The sequence below is a fragment of the Ptiloglossa arizonensis genome, chromosome 11 (genome assembly GCF_051014685.1).
Source record: "Ptiloglossa arizonensis isolate GNS036 chromosome 11, iyPtiAriz1_principal, whole genome shotgun sequence".
NCBI lineage: Eukaryota > Metazoa > Arthropoda > Insecta > Hymenoptera > Colletidae > Ptiloglossa > Ptiloglossa arizonensis.
This window is the reverse complement of record NC_135058.1, coordinates 952387-971316: the sequence shown is the minus strand read 5'-3', so window position 1 is coordinate 971316 and position 18930 is coordinate 952387. Positions and strand designations below refer to the sequence as shown.

Below are 18930 nucleotides of genomic sequence, written 5' to 3'. Positions count from 1 at the left end.
CGATGCACCTTGATTCGTATAGATACTTTTCTTTCGTATCCTTTAGAAACATTTCTTTCACTGTTTAAACATCACCAGGTACGATTCAACACATTTGCAACGAGAAGAATTAGTTATCGATTTACCAATATCGGAATAATCAACAGACAACGGTTTATTTAGAAATTGTTCTGCTCGGTTGATACAATTGACAATTTACAATTTTCCGATGTCTATAATTTTCTCCCATTAGTTAACTCAACGATACGTTTGGTTGCGACAAAATGGCCAATCTTCGAGGAACAAAAGAAAACTCCACAAAGAGCTGAATGCTCGTTATAGCACCATTTACGAACGATCCAGAGAACTTACCGTTAGTCGACGATCTAAAATTTTAGCTGCTCGCGGTTCCTCGGAAATAAAGCCCACTGTACTCCTCTGGAGAAAGAAGATCGAATTCGTTTTCGTCTCGGATCCAATGTACAACGTTGCTACTGTGTCACGAGTCACAAATATCCGTAGACCTATGTCGAATAAAATTCTCATCGAACGATTCGAGAGGAGTCCTTCGGTGCCAAGTACGGAAGATGTTTCCACTTTCGGGTCCTTTTCTCGTAAGCCTCCATCATTCTCGTCCTCGTACGGTCAGATCGAACCAGTTTGCAAGCATCAGCGCGATCGTACGAATCGCAAGTATTCGGGTTGATACAACCCCAGGAAATCCTCGAATTTGACTCCGATTCTGCTTACGACGGGAGGGGGAGCCACTTGTAGCAACGTTGAAGGACTGGCACTGATCGAAATGCCTTGTTCCCGGGAATACCTGTAACCGGGTAGTATTTCGACGGAAGTAGATGCACCGGGGCCGCTACGGTTCTCGCGCCCCTAATGAAACATGGTCGAATGTCAAGTCGACCAGCGACCATCGACTCGTCGAACGGAATAGTAAATTGATCGTAAAAGCGACAGCGATCAACCGACTACTAACCCGTGCGGAGCTTGCGTTTAATTGCCAGTGCATGTTGCAGCGAAGCGAGACACTCCTGCACAACTCCCCCCTCCTGGAAAGTCTTATCGTAACCCCACGATTTGCTTAATTCAACGGCACTCGCTCGATGCGTTCCGATATCGGTGGCCCTGGAGCGCATCCTAATTGCCGCTCCTTTCTCTCGCCTGACCTTTTCCCCTGGTCTTTTGTCACGATAACGGGGTAGCTGAACTTTTGGCATTTCCCACTAGGTCCCCGCCCCCGTATGGGATTCTTCGAAAGTGATCAAAGGTCGCGCGTAGGACGAACGAAAGAAAATTGTTACGATCTCCACCGAGTTTATATAGTACGTACAGGGTGTTATATAAGGGAGAATCTTTCTCGGGGATTCGATACTTGGATATAAGAGGAGATTTGAAAACGAGAAACATTCGCGTATCGATGAGCTGGTAATTACAAGTGGACCGAGAGATGGTAAATACGAAAAATACGAAACATTTTTTTAACAAGGTCAGCACGAACGAGGGTATAATTTATAACGAGACGTGTGAAATTTTTTAAAGAAATTAGTTTGTTGATTTTAGCGAAGTACGGACTCTAGGTGACTTTTCGTTGACATCGGTTCATGAGTTCAATGGTGACATTTTAGAGGTTTAGTAGTTGTAAAGGACAGGGTTCAAATGTCGGAGGATTTTAGCAGTAAAGGAATATGCCTTGCTTTTGAAAAATTATTCGGTAGTACACTGAACCGTTGCCCCGTTGTTTTTTATTTTAAGATTATTATAATACGCACGAGGCTACGAAGAATTATTACGCGCTTTTGTAAATATTTCACATTTACGATATTTCGAATTTGTAGGTAATTATCCGATGGAAAATAGTGCTATTTATTCCACAATTATAGTTGGTATTCATGCACTCGGTATTAACACGGTTAATAGTATTTTAAATGAAAATTGATTTTGAACGTATTAGATGGACTAATTTATTATATCTGAATGAAAACGGGTAGTTGGCAGGAAAACAAAGGTACAATTGTTCGCACAATTTTCGTTCAATCATCATTCTTCGAGGCAATATCAGTTTCCGGACACAGTGATACGCTTATGCATTTTTTGTTGCCTCGTTATTTCACGATTATTTAACGCGAAATATAACGTGGGCTTGTAATAGAAAACCATTCGTACAAGATACTCGCTTGTACGGTAAATGTTAGCAACGTCGGGTGGTGGGTGCGTTAAAATATTTTTGATAAATTTCGATGCGCACGCGTGAAACAGGAAAATCGGATTATTCTGTAAATTATTCCTCGTAAACTCAAAATTGGTCGACGTGTAAAATAAAATTTGTATATTACACGTTACACGTCGCGCGTAAAATAAACCAGGAAAATGAAAAATTTATCACTTAATCTCGCAAATTGTAAATTACTTTTTGTAAAAATTTTCATTAAATTAAAATACCTATTTAAATTACAAATACGTAAACAAATTACTTAACAACGAAAGTTACTTAGCGACGAAACAGCACTTATTTCCCTTTTAAAAAGGAGCTATCGTCTCGTCTCGTTTCATTTATTTCTCATTTCAATATTGTCGTATATTTAATCTCCTTATCGTCAAATTATTTTAGGCAGTATTGTCAAAATTGTTCCTGCTCTTTACGAAGTTAATGTTGGCTTTCGTTAAAAAATTCACCAAGTGTGTATTTTGAAAGATATCTTAATAGAACAAAAATTAGGTTACTCGATATGAATTGTAGATAAAGGCAAAAGTGTTTTAATGTTTCGTACTAATCGGAAAATTCTACGACTTACTATGGAAGTATAACGCAATAACTACCATAGTGTTACCGAATGGAATGGTTCCATTGGAACAGGCGCCATCTATGAAATAACTAATTATTTATTACTTTTTTTTTTTAACTAATGTTTAATTTTCTACTACATAACGATTTTTGTTATTCCTTTCCTAATCGTTCGTTATTCGTTGCTCACTTGTAAATTTAACTAATGTTGTTCTTTCTCTCTTCGAATCACTTGAGAAGAGATCTTTGAGCGATTGATCCCCGTACGAGACCCCAAATAACTGTTGTCCTCGTTCGGTATATTAAAGTATATTTAATGATATTATACATTACAATGATACAAGTGTTAAACTAAGCTAACCGTCTTTGTACCTTCGGCACGCGTCTTGATCGTCTTTGTTGCTTAAGTCTTAGTACGTCTTTCAATTGTCTCGTCTTATCGTCTTTTCGGGCATACTCTCGTCGTCATACTTTGTAATACTGTGTCATACTGTGTCATACTTTTTTTTTTTTTTTTTTTTTTTTTATACGTGGGGGAAATCTTCGAAAGACCCCCCCGCCGCCTGGGGAGGGGCGGGGGAGTGTGGGATTCCCCGCGCCCGGAAGGAAACCCAACGGGTGCGGGACCTGCCCACTAAAACCCACCACGGTGGCCATCCTCGCACTATGCAGGGGGAGCACCTGGGACCGAAGACATCAATAACATCAGGTGCTCCCCCGTGCAGGGCTCTCGCGCCCGTGTCCTCCCGTTCCAGGGAAGGGAGGGGGTACTTCACCCTCCCTTCCCTGTTTTCTCCTCGGCGCTCTGGCGCCCGACGTCGGAGCAGGGCCACACTGCTCCGACGTCCCACTCCCGGGGGCCGCCCGAGGGCGGCCGCGAGTCCCACACTCGCGACCGCCCACGGCCCCCATAGCCGCGCCGGAGGCACGGCTCTGGGACCGTGCCGTCGGCGCAGCCGCACCCCGGCTCGTACGCTCCCGAGGGCGGCTCTGGCCTCTCCGCCCTCGAGAGCGTCGCCGTCCCTTATTCTTCCCCCCCCTCAGGCGACGGGCGGTGGCACGAGCCTCAAGGGCTACGCACCCCCGCCCGCCGCTCTCAGGGTGGCCTCCCCGGCCCTTCCGGAGGCCCACCCGCCCCCGGCCTCGGACGAGGCCTCGCTCGCGGTCTCCCCCTCTCGCGAATGCGGCTCGCGGCCTCCTTCTGCGAGATTACCTCCTCGCAGAAGGAGGCCACGGCCCGCCACTTCGTCTCGCTGCCGAGCATGGCCCGTACCACGCCCGGCAGCGATAGATCCGCCCCAATCACGGCCGTGAGGACACGGCGCTCCACCCCCCAGGCCGGACACACCTCGAGGGTGTGTTGCGCCGTGTCCTCGTCCGCTGGACAGTGCCAGCAGCGCGCCGCCTCTTCCCCACCGATCCGGCACAGGTACCGTCCGAAGCATCCGTGCCCGGACAGCACCTGCACCAACCGGTAGGTGAGTGAGCCGAAGCGCCTACCCAGCCACTCAAACAGGACCGGCCGGATAGCCCGGACAGTCCTCTGGCCGAACAACGGCTCGGCCAGCCGCTGCTGCCAAAGCTGCAGCATGGACTCCCGGGCCTGGCGCCTGAGGGCCTCCACCTCGCATCCCGCCAGGACCACCCCATCCTCGCGGGCGCGCACGCGGCCCTCGTAGAAAGCCGCATGCGCGCCCGCGATCAAGTCCGCCGGGGGTAGCCCTGACAGGACGCTCGCCGCCTCATACGAAACGGTCCGGTACCCCCGGGCGATCCGCAGTGCAAGCCGCCTTTGAACCCGGCGCAGCAATACCTTGCTGCGCCGGGAGGCGGCCAGGTCGCCCGCCCAAACGGGGGCCCCGTATAGGGCCACCGAGTGGACCATTCCCGCGTAGAGGCGGCGAACCCGGTCACTCGGGCCCCGCAGGTTGGGGAGGATACGGCCCAAAGCGCCAGCTATCCTCTCCAACCGCGGGGCCAGGGCCCGGAAATGGCCCTCGAAGCGCCAGTGGCTGTCGAGGCGAAGTCCCAGATACTTCATCTGAGACCTCACCTCGACGTCTGTCTCACCCACCCGGATCAGGGGGGGGAGGCGGCTCTCCCCGGGGTCTATACATCCCGAGTACCTCGGTTTTGTGGAGAGCCACCTCCAAACCGATCCCCCTGATCCGGGAGACGACGCGCCGGGCACCGTCCTCGGCGGCCCGAACAGCCCCCCTCCAGTCCCCCCCGACGGCCAACAACAAGGTGTCGTCCGCGTAACACGTCAGACTGACGCCGTCGGGGAGGTCTTCGGCCCGCAGGACGGTGTCGTACCCGAGGTTCCACAGCAGGGGTCCTAACACCGACCCCTGCGGAACCCCGGAGTACACCGCTCTCCTCTCCGTCCCGCACCGGCCCGGATACTCGATCCACCTGTCGCGGAGGTAGTCCTCGACGACTGCCCTAAGGTAGGCGGGGACTCGATGTTCCTCAAGCCCCCGCCTAATCGCCTCCCAGGGTAGGGTGTTAAACGCATTGGCGATGTCCAAGGACACCGCCAATGCCACCCCACCCCGGGAGACCGCCGAGGCCGAGAGGGACCGGACGCGTCGAATCGCCTCGATCGTCGACCGGCCCTCCCGGAACCCGAACTGGCACTCCGCCAGCCCGGGCCCATCCCGCGACAGGTGCCCGACGATGCGGGCCGCCACGACTCTTTCTAGGAGCTTGCCCACATCGTCGAGCAGGCAAATCGGCCGGTACGCGGACGGAGAGTCCGCGGGCCTACCCTCTTTCCGGAGGAGGACCATTCGGGCCACCTTCCATGCGGAGGGGAATCGCCCGGCCTCCAGGCAGCGGTCGAATAGCTCCCGGAGGCCGTCACCCAGGACGTCCGCGGCCAAGACCAAGACTCGGCCGGGCACTCCCGAAGGACCCGGGGCAGTATCCTTCGCCCCGAGTCTTCGGATGGCCGCGGCTAGCTCCCCAGCCGAGACCCCCAGCTCGGCGGACCAGGTGGTCGGGTCCGCAGAGGGACGTGGCCCGCTCTCCCCCACGATCGGGAAGAGCGTGTCGACCACGTCCCTCAAGAGCTGGGAGTCGAGACCCTCGGTGATCGGGGGCGCCCATGGCCGGAGTTTATTCAGAACTATCCGGTATGGGCGCCCCCATGGATCCCGCTCGAGGGTCTCGAGGAGCTCCTTCCAGCTCTGGGCCTTGGCCCGTTTGATGGCGACCTGCAGAGCCCTCTTTTCCGCGCGATAGGACTCGTACAGTTCCGCCGCCCCCGCCCGCGCGCCGTCGTCGCCGTTCCGTCCGGCCCGACGACGCGCGCGGGTGTACTGGCGCCGGGCCCGGACGCATGCTGTCCGCAATTCCCCGATTTCGCCCGACCACTTCGCCCTTGGGGCGAAGCGCCGCCCGGATTTCCCCGCGGATGACGGCCATCATGGCCGCCGGTGTGGGGGGAGCTCCCGCTTTCCCTCTCCCACACGTGCACTCGCCCGTCGGCCCCGGATGAGGGCGCCTCTTAAGGGCGTCCGTCTCCCTCCGCGAGCACGCAAGCTCGTCTTGCAACGCTTCCACACACACGCTGCCTCAATTGGGCGTTCGTGTACTCCAAGGCAGCTGGGACACGGCGTCCCAGCTCCTGGAGAGCCCTCCGCGCCTCCGTCGCGGCCTGGCCAACCGACCTCACGGAGGCTGTAGTCAGCCCTCGCGAGGTGGTGGCCACCTTCTCAATAGACCTCAGGGACGAGGCAATACGGGCCGATACATGGGCCGTATCCTCGTCCCTGAGGTCCTCCCCGTCGCTCACCGTGAGCAACGGTGGAGCAGCGGACGTGGACGGAGCTTCCTCCGTCCTGCGCCTCTTTACGCCTGCGGCGCTGGTCGCGGACGCCAGGGACGAGACCGACGCCGTCTCGTCCCCCTCCTCGAACGGCGCCGGGTGGGGCACGAGTGCCCCCTCCGTCGCCACACTTCGCGCCACACGCTCCGACCCCCCTCCCCCTTTTTTCTTTTTTGGAATATTACTCATTCTGTTCCCACGCATAGGTCGGAAAGTAAGTCGACCCGGGCAGAGCCGCCATACCCGGGCAGGCCTAAATACTCCGGGGGGTCGGCAGGTACCCCGGAGTTGGCCGCTTGGGATTGGGGCCTCCCCCCCAACCACGCATCCCATCACCGCGCACCGTAGCTTAGGATTGGAGGGCAATTTATAGAGTTACCATCCTCGCGGCCCGGGCGGTAAAGCCAAGGCCCCCGTCCCTCCTGCCGTCACGTACCACTGTCAAAGCCTAAAGAGGAATTGGGAGTGGGTCGTTGCGACGACCAACAGGAGTCTTACGGTGTGGTTTGGCATCGGGCACCTCGGGTTTGCCAGTCCCGTACTGTAGCAACAAGCTACAGCCCCTGAGGGCATATTGTGTCATACTGTGTCATACTCTTCTTCTCGCGCGCTATATAGTCATTCCCATTAATTCTCTTTCATTCCAATCCTCAGTCTCTCTCACTTGAGACATTCGGTCACGTTCGGCCATCCTAATCGTTCGTCTTTTCCAAACACTCTTCACTTTCTCCGAACCACGTGTATTTCCTTTCATCCCCGCGCATTCTCACGCTCGGTCGTCGCGTAAGAGCAAAACCCCCTGTAAAGGATACTCGTGCCTTCCAGGAAAGTTAGCGGACCGATCGGCGCTAAATGTTTACTTCAACTCGAGTCCAACCGCGCACGTTATCTTGTTTAGGCCTACGCTCGAAGCAAGCCTAAGCGGACGCCGAAAATCCGATACTACACTCGGCCATCCTGCTTTGACATCTGCCCTCAGATGTCTTACGCTTTCGCAGTCACTCACACTTGAGTCACTATTACTGAGGTCATTGATCCCTGGTTCGAACTGTGTCCTGCGGATAGCTACGAGATCGTCTTCCTCGTAACGTTTCGCCCTCTTCGTCTTTGCGTCGTAATTCCGTCTGGACGTCTGCTGCACCTTCTGCATGTTTTCTTTTGTTCGTCGTCTGAATTTGTCTCGATCTTTTTTAACTACGGCTATCCATTCGTTCTTAATTGTTTCCCTGGTCGTCGGGTCGCTTTTGAACTTCACGTGCGTTCCGAGCAGCAATTGAATCGGCAGCCTACCTGAGTTCCTTACACGGCGTAGCGTTAAAACATCGCTGGGCCCACTCCAGGTACCTGCACCATTCGCGCGGTTTCGGCGCAAACAAATTCGTCAACCGAGGTATAAAGTTAATCCGCGATACCTGCCCTTCAGCTTTTACAATACCATGATCCGTAATGATCCTCCTCGGCTTTCCCAATGCAATCGATCTTTTTCTCAGCCTACTGAGAATTTCGGCGGCGTTCGTCGTCTTCGTGGCATAAGGCCACGTGCACTTCACGAAGGCGTCCTGTTTCATCAACCTATGCTCACTGGTCACTTCAAACAATAAATCATCCTTCACATAACAATCATTCGTTTTGCCTTGGCACACCAATTCGGCAATGTTCTTTAGTCCAACGTCTTTTTGCTGCACTGCGCGCAGTCGTGTGGTCATACTCCGCTCACCCTTGTTCACACACATGCACGCATCTCTATTCGATTTCGTATCGGCGTATACATTACAAATCTCCGGCACAGGCCCATTTGACGATACCATTCTCAAATGCACCGGCGCTTGTTCCCCTTTAAAACCAAATTCTAATTTAACGTTCGTCTGTAATAAATTCTTTAACGGTCTTGGAATAATCGCGTACTGGTTTACAAACATTCTAAAACAACTAATCGAACCCAGAATATTTTTAACGGCTTCAACACTCTCTGATTTCGAGAATCTCACAACGGCATCAGTTTTCTGTTCCGACGGACGCACACTATCATTCTTAACCATGCGCCCTACGTACTCGATCTTTGATTGCACAAACTGACCTTTGTCCCAGTCAATGGACAACTCAAACTTACTCGCGGCATTCAATACGCTCTTAGGATTTTCTACAGTACTTCTACTCGAAAAATCTTTGGTATACGGCACATCTATTTTGTAAACTTCGCGAACCGCGCCTATTTTCACACATTCATTCGTCCGCATCAAAGACAAATCGCTATTTGTATCGATCAATGTTACTAACAAGGGAACACCGCGAACCGTCACTCCCGGATTTGAATGAAACTTTGTAGGTTTATAGAGTGATCCAAGACAAGAATAACGGTATGCTTCATTCGTGCCCAATCGCCCTTTAAGGGTGTGAAAACAACCCTCGAAGTCAAATCGGCGTTTCCACTTTTTCGCGTATATCTTTTAAAATACATGAAATACAAAAAAATGTTTTAGGTAAAAGTTTAATGGTACAATGAGCGCTATAAATTTACATTAAGAAAATTTTAAAACAAGTTTTTTTTCTTAAAAAGAAAATTTTTTTTTACGTTATTTTAAAGAATTTCTACATTTTGATAATAACTAAAAATATTACTTGTTTTATTCTGAATTCAACCATGTATACTAATTTTACTATACACCATCGACTTATGCAGATACACGACGAAACGTACACCGTGCGCGCGATTCCGCGCTAAAAACACACAGTAAATTACATATTCAGATATCTTGTTTTCGTTGCATTTCCTAATATATGACGATAACAAATACAATAACATATTCAAAGATATTAAAATGTATTAAATTTCATAACTGTACTTGTTTTGTATGAGATATATTTAATCTATATATTTTATATTAATGAGATATAAAAAAAAAAATTGAGTTTCAAGAATGCTATCGCGTTCCCCCGATGGTCCTGCGTTTTCAACCGTGTAATCAATTATTGGTAATTTTGCATGGCAGTTTGTGATGTTATTAATCTCATATCTTATGCTCTGTAAATACGAGATAGTGTGATTCACGGAAAACGCATGTCATCCGACAGTTCTTTGTATTAATTGTTAAGATATTCTTTTTCTTATCTTCCTGTTTCCTTATAAATACCTAGTCTTCGTCACTGGAATTCATTGTCAGTATCACTGGTACTCTTTCAACTGCATGTAGCATTAGTTATCGATAAAATGGTGTACATAAATCCGGCAAACGTAATTAATTTACTGGTAACGGCTCTACATATATCCAGTAAACCACCGTCTCCTGTTAATCATAGGGAAATCGAACTATCAGAAATTATACATACTATGATACTTGATAGTATGAACGAAGTTTCATTTACAACCGACTATGTTACGACCCTGGAATACGAAGATCTAGCGCGGCCTCAAGAATGTGAGTTTGTTGAAGAGGGTAATATCGAGGAAAACGTTAGTAGCAATGAATTTGATGAGAGGTGTGTCTCGGGTGAAAGTGGTAACGTAGACCTCAATTATAAATCTCGAGCTGTTGAATTTTGGAGAAGCGGTGAAAAAACGCGCAGGACTCTCGACAGTGTACAACATAAATTTAGAAAAGTTAAATCAGTTAAACAACTGTATCAATGGGAAGAAACATTGGCGAGAGGTGGTACACGCAGAGAGAAGATATTATCAATAGTGAAGTATGTACTGGACAAATTTCAGGCTGCTATGAATCAGGGCTCCTTTGTGCATGACATGGATATAAAGCAATGGGCGCTAGAAGCAAAGGAGGACGTCGACCTTCCTACATTTAAAGCTGGCCATACCTGGATCATGAATTTCAAAAAAGCGCACAACATCGTTTCAAGAAAGGTTACAAAATTCATCAGTCGTTCCACACAACGGGACAAGCAACAATTACAATTGACATCCACCGACTTCGTAAACCGGGTAAAACCATACATTGCTATGTACAATCCAAATAACGTTTACAACGCTGATGAGAGTGGATTTAATTTGGAAATTCATTCTGGTCGTACGTTATCGTACCGTGGTAGAAAGACCATAGAAGCATCCGTGCGGTCAGTATCCTCAACTACACATAGTTATACGATTCTCCCTACCATTTCCGCGAGCGGTCATTTACTGTCACCCCTATTTATGGTGTTAAAAGAAACTAGTGGGGAATTTGGACCCAGGGTAGAAGAAAGCTTATTTAGACCGGCTAATGTGTATGTTACTGCTTCAAAATCTGGGAAGTTGACATCGCACCATTTCAACATTTGGCTTAAAGAAGTCTTTTTACCAAAGACTGGACTTCAAAGTGTTCTGTTACTTGATTCGTGGAGCGGCCATTGTCCTTCGACTTTTCAGCAAAGTATTCCGGCTGACAAAGAACTTATTACGTTAACCATACCGAAAGGAACAACAGGTTTGATACAACCGCTGGATGTTTACGGTTTTCGGGTATGGAAAAATTTTGTGAGAACTTTTTCAGATCGGGTGTTACTATATGATCTTGATATAAATTTACATCTGCGAAATAATATTATCAAACTGCAATCTCTCACACACAACCAGTTGTCTTCTCCGAGATTCCGGGAATTATTTAAATACTCTTGGTATAAAAGTGGATACCTTGAACAAAGGCCAGACCAGCAATTTGAAAATCCAGTAGATTTCTGTTTCAAATTTCCTGAAGTATATAACCTGCCTCGTTGTAATATGTGTGATAAGCCTGCTATTATAAGATGTGCTTGTTGCAAAAAGTATTATCTATGTATAGAACATTTCTTTGATGCACATCACCTATGTGAAAACTATGTTGAATGAGATACATGTATAAACCTATTCAAAATAGGATAAAATATTAAATTAGTATGAAACAAATGTTTATGTATGGATATATGTGATATAGTATGTAACATGTCATCAATCTTGATGTAATATCTTATATTATGCTATTATTATGTTATCATACTCAATATCGTCATGTACTAGGAAGTGCGACGAAAACAAGAAATCTGAATATGTAATTTACTGTGTGTTTTTAGCGCGGAATCGCGCGCACGGTGTACGTTTCGTCGTGTATCTGCATAAGTCGATGGTGTATAGTAAAATTAGTATACATGGTTGAATTCAGAATAAAACAAGTAATATTTTTAGTTATTATCAAAATGTAGAAATTCTTTAAAATAACGTAAAAAAAAATTTTCTTTTTAAGAAAAAAAACTTGTTTTAAAATTTTCTTAATGTAAATTTATAGCGCTCATTGTACCATTAAACTTTTACCTAAAACATTTTTTTGTATTTCATGTATTTTAAAAGATATACGCGAAAAAGTGGAAACGCCGATTTGACTTCGAGGGTTGTTTTCACACCCTTAAAGGGCGATTGGGCACGAATGAAGCATACCGTTATTCTTGTCTTGGATCACTCTATAAACCTACAAAGTTTCATTCAAATCCGGGAGTGACGGTTCGCGGTGTTCCCTTGTAAGTCATGCTTCGTTGTCTTTACCTTTTCGTGTAGTTCTCCTCGAGGAAGCTGTGCGACACTACAAACTTCCTTTTCCACATTCAACTTTTGCGGGCACTTCGATGCAACGTGCCCGTGTTCGTTGCACTTGAAACATTTTACCCCTTTGTCCTTCATTGGACAATTCGCACTCACATGATTTGGCAATCCACAACTAAAACATCGCTTCGTCTTCGCATTTACAGCACGCACTGGTTTCTGCACTTTATCTTCCACGCGCTTCGTCTTCGTCCTAATGCTGTTCTTCATTTCCTCGTAGATTATGAATTTCTTCTTCAGCTCTCCAATGCTCCTGGCTCCGTACAACACGACTTTGTTATACTCTTCGTCTTGAATTCCGTCGATTATGTATCGTATCACAGCATCAGTCTCCATGTCTGCTTGAGAGGCTATGTCAAGCATCTGATAGATGTATTCTTGATACGATTCGTCATTACGCTTCCTTCTTTGCGTCAGCTCTTGTTGTATTTGGTAGCTACTGCCTTTATAACCAAATTCCAATTTCAAAGCAGTCTTCAAACATTTCCAGCTTCGGCCACATTTCTCGTAATTAACAAACAGCTTTGCCGGACCTCGTAAAAGTCTTTTGGCGTATATTATCATTTGAATGTCAGTCCATTCGCACATATCGGCAGTTTCCTCAAAATCGCTGATCCAAAGTTTAATGCTTCGCTTGTCGTCCCCGCTGAACGTTGTCAGCGACTCTTCAACATCTTTAAAACTAGGTACATATTTTACCTGTCTCCTCCTTCCGCGTGTATTACGTCCTGATCTTCCATTATCACCGTCGTCAACGTCTTCTTCAACTCTGACCACATCATCTTCTTCGACGTCGTCTTCGTCACAATCACTCGTATCTTCGTCTTCACTTTCTTCTTCTAGCGTCAAGGCAGCTTGCAAGCGTCGTCGTAATTCGTCTTTATTTCCAGTGATTCTTAATTTTCGTCTTTTCAATTCTGCTCGAAGTTCTACCAACTTCATTTTAGCAACTTCAGAATTGTCACACATATTTTCACCACTGGCACTTTTTCGCCGTGTCTTGCCGCTCATCCTTGTAACTCTCGTCGTTTCACCTTCACACTGAACTACGTCTAAACTATCCTGCATAACGGCACCTGTCTGATTCATCCCGGACGAGCCCCCAAAATTGTTGTTTCGTTCTCTCCTCCTATCACTTGGATCTCTGGAGGAGAGATCCTTTTGAATGATTTATCCCCGTACGAGCCCCCAAATAACTATTGCTCTGATGTGGTATATTAACCCTTTGCACTCGAAGTTTTTTTTGAGTCATATTACCAGCAACTCGAAGCCATTTGAGTGAAAAGATCATATTCACATGTAAGTTCATGATATACGCATTGAAAGAAAAGTCATCGTTGTATGTTATTATTTTTTTAATTGTTTATGGATACAAATGTTAGGATATATAAAAAAAATTATAAAATTATTACATTTTGTAATCTTCCAAAGTGTGATACCTCTCGAAGCAATTGCCAATATGTAATCTTGGCTTCTCTAGACAGGTATCACAAAAATAATGGGTCTGCCGTCTTTCGCCTGGAATTTTTCTATTCGAACACACTACACAATCTTTCTTGGTTCCAGAACGTATAATATGTAGGTGGTTGTTGAGTCTGGCCTCCGTATTTGGTGTGTAACTGTATTCTCGAGATGTGCTGTTTTGTCGGAAATTCCCAATCAATTGGTCCACCAACAATTTTACAAACTTCAAGTGTGTCATTGGTTTTTCATTATTTATTTTTTTAACAGAAGTGTACAATATATATGCATTTACTGTACACATTTCCATCCCCCAAAAAAATAGTTTTCTCCACCATTTCAGGGATTTTCTCAGAAAACAATATGTTGCAGCATATTGGTCGGCCCGATCTACTCCACGCATATTTTTTGTGTAATCGATAACAATTTTAGGTTTTTGTATTCTGACCAATTCACCACCACGTACTCTTCTATCAACCGATGTCAAACCCGCTTCATTACGAGTACTTAACAAAGTGACAATCCTTTTGTCCTTCCATGCGAGAACTAGGGTTTTGCCTTTTCTGTAAGCCACTGTTTTCCTGTCTCTTACAAATTGCGGTTTTTTTATTGTCGTTGGTAAATATTTCCTATTTGTTTTGATTGTGCCGGTGAGGAAACAATTCATTTTTAGCAGTTCTTCAGCAAGGGGTATGCTTGTATAATACCTGTCGGTATACATACGATAACCTTTAGCATTAGGAACATTGTCCAATAGTTTTCTGTACAGGTCTAAAGGAATTCTGGAACTGACAGGCAGATCAGGTCTTATGAGATTTTCAGAAGTAATACTGCCGTAATAAGGCAAAACCGAATAAACATAACCGGTAGTTGAGTCGGCCAGAACGTAAATTCTAATTCCCCATTTAGTGGGTTTAGCTGGATTATATGTCATAAAACATATTTTCCCCTTAAATTTTATAACGGATTCATCAACGCAAATCGACTGATACGGTATAAAATGTTCGGAAAATTTTGAGTTGATGTATTGTAAAAAGTTATTAGCTTTTTGAATGCGAGTCCTTAAGCACGTATTTCTGCCTACTGGTGCATTTTTGTGTAAATGAAGCATCCAAAATATTTGCTGGAATCTATCTCGGGTAAATACGTCTGAAAAGAATGGAATTTTACTGGTGAACTTGGTACACCAATATTCCTGGAGATTTGCAACCGGCATGGTTCCCATATTCAAGATCACTCCGATGAAGGCCAGAAATTCTTTCCGATTAACATCACTCCATGTATTCCATATTGATCTCCTTGACAATTGCCTTCCACGCAGTCTTGAATTTGCGTAATCATTTGTCTCTTTTATTATGGAATCAATCAATGTATCCGTAAAATATAATTGAAAAAAATCTAACGGTTCTTTTATATCGTTGGAAATTTGTGGTCCGGCAATTCGAGGTGAAATATCGAAATCCATAGGAGATGGAATATTATCCACTTCCGAAACATCCATCCATTCGTCATTTCCAGTTGAATCTGTTGTGTCTTCTACATTTCCTTCTGTATCACTTTCAAATCCCTCAATATCACTTTCAATTCTCGGTATGTGTCGTCGTACTGCAGGAAATATATCACTATCATTAGAATCGGATTCATGGCTTAGTTCAATATTGTCTGCTTCATCACGGCCAAGAGCGTCTATGTTATTTCTGTAATGTTCACCATGAACTTCAAATTCTAATTCGTCGCTACTACTTTCAATATCACTATAATTTTCACAAATTTTTCTTTTATTTGCCATATCGGGGATATAAATATGAATTCAAAATATAAAAACAACAGATAAACTAGAATCTGATATACACTCTACTGCTGAATAACACGACTTAACTCACTTGCATCCAAGTGCGGAATGCGGAATGTTGCTCAAACCGCGATTGTGTGCTGTTATCGAGAGCATAACAATCTGCGAGCCGCGACCGTCATTTGTCACCAACAGCGAAATATCCTATAACTAATTTTTACGATTTGTTTTTGTTCTCATGTTAAAAACTGAAAATTATTTCCATTGTCTCCGTAGCGGAGCCCTCGAGTTTGAAGACAAATTTTAAATGGCTCCGCTCCGGAGCCCTCGAGTGCAAAGGGTTAAAGTATATTTAATAATATTATATATTACAATGATGATAGTGTTAGATGTAGTGTCAGTGGTTAGTTTCGCTGGATACGTCTTTTAGTTGTCTCGTCTTATCGTCTTTTTAGTCAAACCGTCCGCGACACACTCTTCGGACATACTCTCGTCGTCATGCTTTGTCATACTATATCATACTGTATCATACTGTGTTCCTACGTTCTTCTCGCGCTCTATAGTCATTCCCATTCATTCTCTTTCATTCCAATCCTCAGTCTCTCTCACTTCAGACATTCGGCCACGCTCGGCCATCCCAATCACCCGTCTTTTCTAAACACTTCACTTTCTCCGAACCACATGTATTTCCTTTCATCCCCATGCATTCTCACGCTCGGTCGTCGCACAAGACCCTTTGTAAAGGATACTCGTGCCTTCCAGGAAAACTAGCGGGCCGATCGGCGCTAAATGTTTACTTCAACTCGAGTCCAACCGCGCGCGTTATCTTGTTTAGGCCTACGCTCGAAGCAGGCCTAAGCGGACGCCGAAAATCCGATACTACACTAATTAAAATCAAATTTTAACACGGAATAAGTATTTTACATTTCGTTATTTCTATGTCCCTTAGCCTCGCATGAATTAAATAGGCGGTTAAAAATATGTAGTTAACATTTAAAATGAATAACATTGTAGGTACCGGAGAAAGAAAATTATGCAAATCGGTTAAGATAGAATAATAATGAGTCGTACGTGCAATAATGTTGAAAATGCCGCAGCTATACGACGGATTGTACGCTTGTTTTTGAAAGAATTAAATATTTCCTTTGTGCTAGGGAAGGACTGTATTTAAGCAAAATTTCTTCGACGATATTAAATTATAATGGAAGAGGCAATATTTTACCAACTACGATATATAGAGATAAAAGAGCAACGTTGAGAGAAACTGTAGTGGATAAAACGAAACAAGAGGAATGCTGACTCAAGTGTTCGCAAAGTGTACAACCTGTTCAAATGTGAAAAAGAAAGCAAGATCGGACGTGATCACGATCGAAAAACGTTCATCGAAACTTCGATCAAGGATACGGTAAATAATACGTACCGTTTCCTTCGAAAACATTATTCCAGAAGCATCGACTGGTCCAGAGGTAACGGGAAAAATACGCTCGTCTCGAAACAACGAACGCGATTCCCGGTGCAGTGTGAATGCATTCGAATGCACGGTCCGGGACACTTCTCTTCTGTACTTATCGTTTCGTCTGTCGGCGTTTCTTAAATCTCATCGGTTCCGTTATTTATAGTCGAAGCGATTTATCGTCTCGTTATCGTTCATCATCGATAACGAATATTGGAAATTATAGGTGTCCCGATGGCAATCGCGTTAATCGGGCACCTGGCTCCCAGCTACAAAAAGACCCAGTTCCGGGAAAATTTTCCGCTCGTGGACAAGAAACGCGCGAGCGTGGCGAAAGTCTTTCATTTCTCACCTGCATCCCGAGGACTATCGATCAAGTTAATTGTCGAGGCCTACCCCTTCATAGCGAAGGGGCCAGAAATCGTGATTAAGGGAAGTGCTGCAAATGGGGCCTCGAATTGGTCGACTGTTGGGAGCAGTTAAGCGATGACCTCGATAAAGTAGGAAGGACCACGGCCAACGACGTTGGATGAATGATTCGTTTGACCCAGAGAGGCGATCGTTTTGTCACCGAACTGCTTAGAATACCCCCTTGTAAATTGATCCGCGAAAATACAATCCAAATCGGTACCGATACAAAATTGTTGCGAACACTGCGAACGTGGAACGAGTGGTACACAACGAATGTGATTTTCTTTTGGATAAGAACGTCTCGGATATTCGAAGATTATCGTTATAATTTTGTCACTGGACTGCTTGGAATATTTACTTGCAAATTAATCCGCGTGAATCTGGAAATCGATAACGATGCGAGATTATCACGAAGGCTACGAACTTGGAAGGGGTGCTACACACCGAATATGGTATTTTCACGGATAAGAATGTTTCAAATATTTGAAGACTGCTGGTATCGTTTTGTTGCTAGACTGCTCGGAATGTCCCCTTGTAAATTGATCCGCTTGAATCTGGTCAAAGTCGGTAACAATACGAAATTGTCGCAAAGGCTGCGAACGTGGAAGGGGTGTTACACAATGAACATGATTTATGAACGGACAGGAATGTCTCAAATATTCGAAGATTGCCATTTATTTCGATGTATCGAAGTGTTTGTGCCTCGCACCGACTTTTGTAATGGTCGGTAGAGATACTGTGTTGAAGTTACAAATTGTAGTTTAAAATAATATAATATTTATAATTAATACAGTAGATACAAGTATAAGAAAGCGACGATGGAATATTTGATGTGATCGTGACCGTTGCGTAGGGAGTTCACTCGCGTTACGATTAGTTGACCTGTTCCTCCAGGTCGGTTGTAAAGGACTGTCGAAATCTTGTGTACGCATCCTGGAGGTAAAGTCGTCCTTCCCCCTCCATGCGTGCTTGTTGGTGTCGCGTGCAAAATCCAACGGCTAGTCCACGTGGATTGCACCTACGTTGCGTCAGCCGTTGTCCACTCGAATTCGGGGAAGGCCATCTCCTTAGCTCTTGACCGCCGCGCCGTGTTGTTTAGGCAGCGGTGTCCTATAGAGAACATTCTGGGAATCGTTTCTGCTTGTAACGCATGCCGATCTTCGCGGTGCTACCTCCCGATAGCCTGATCGCCCGATGCGTACTCCTTGATGTGTTCCGCGGTGGTTTGACGTCTGCCGATCGTCTCGTAGCTAGCCGCTCCTCGCGGCGCTATCTCCCGATAGCCTGGTCGCCCGATGCGTACTCCTCGATACGTCCCGCGGTGGTTTGATGCCTGCCGATGGTTCGCTGTCCTTGTTCGTGTAAAGGGAGCCGCAAAGTCCCAACAAACTTTCTTTCTGTGTCATAAACCATGCCGATCCTCTTGAAACTGGACGTTCCTCGCAGCGCTAGCTTCCAAAAAGCTGGCCGCCCGTGGTCTGATGGCTGCAACGTCCGCTGCCCTCGGTCGTACAAAGGAACCCGCAAAGTCCCAACGCGTAGCTTCGATGAATTTAAAGGCAATGACCCGCAATAGTCGAGCTCACGCATGATTATTTCGTCACTTGATGCGATAAATTTGAGCGAGTGTTCTTTAGAATCACAGCCA

At 45.8% G+C, this 18930-nt stretch overlaps 2 protein-coding genes across 2 annotated transcripts in view; both read left to right on the top strand.

Annotated features, from left to right (window-relative positions):
- The window catches only part of Slo2 (slowpoke 2), a 236665-nt gene that overhangs the window by 108796 nt on the left and 108939 nt on the right, over positions 1 to 18930 (top strand). The window lies entirely within an intron of this gene.
- Positions 9621 to 11573, top strand: LOC143152788 (uncharacterized). Its single transcript, XM_076323281.1, has one exon. The coding sequence runs from the start codon at positions 9814 to 9816 to the stop codon at positions 11419 to 11421; it is 1608 nt and encodes a 535-aa protein (XP_076179396.1). The 5' UTR covers positions 9621 to 9813; the 3' UTR covers positions 11422 to 11573.

Bases quoted from the DNA above. Each gene is read 5' to 3' on its own strand.
- LOC143152788 (XM_076323281.1), top strand. From the start codon at position 9,814: ATGGTGTACATAAATCCGGCAAACGTAATTAATTTACTGGTAACGGCT.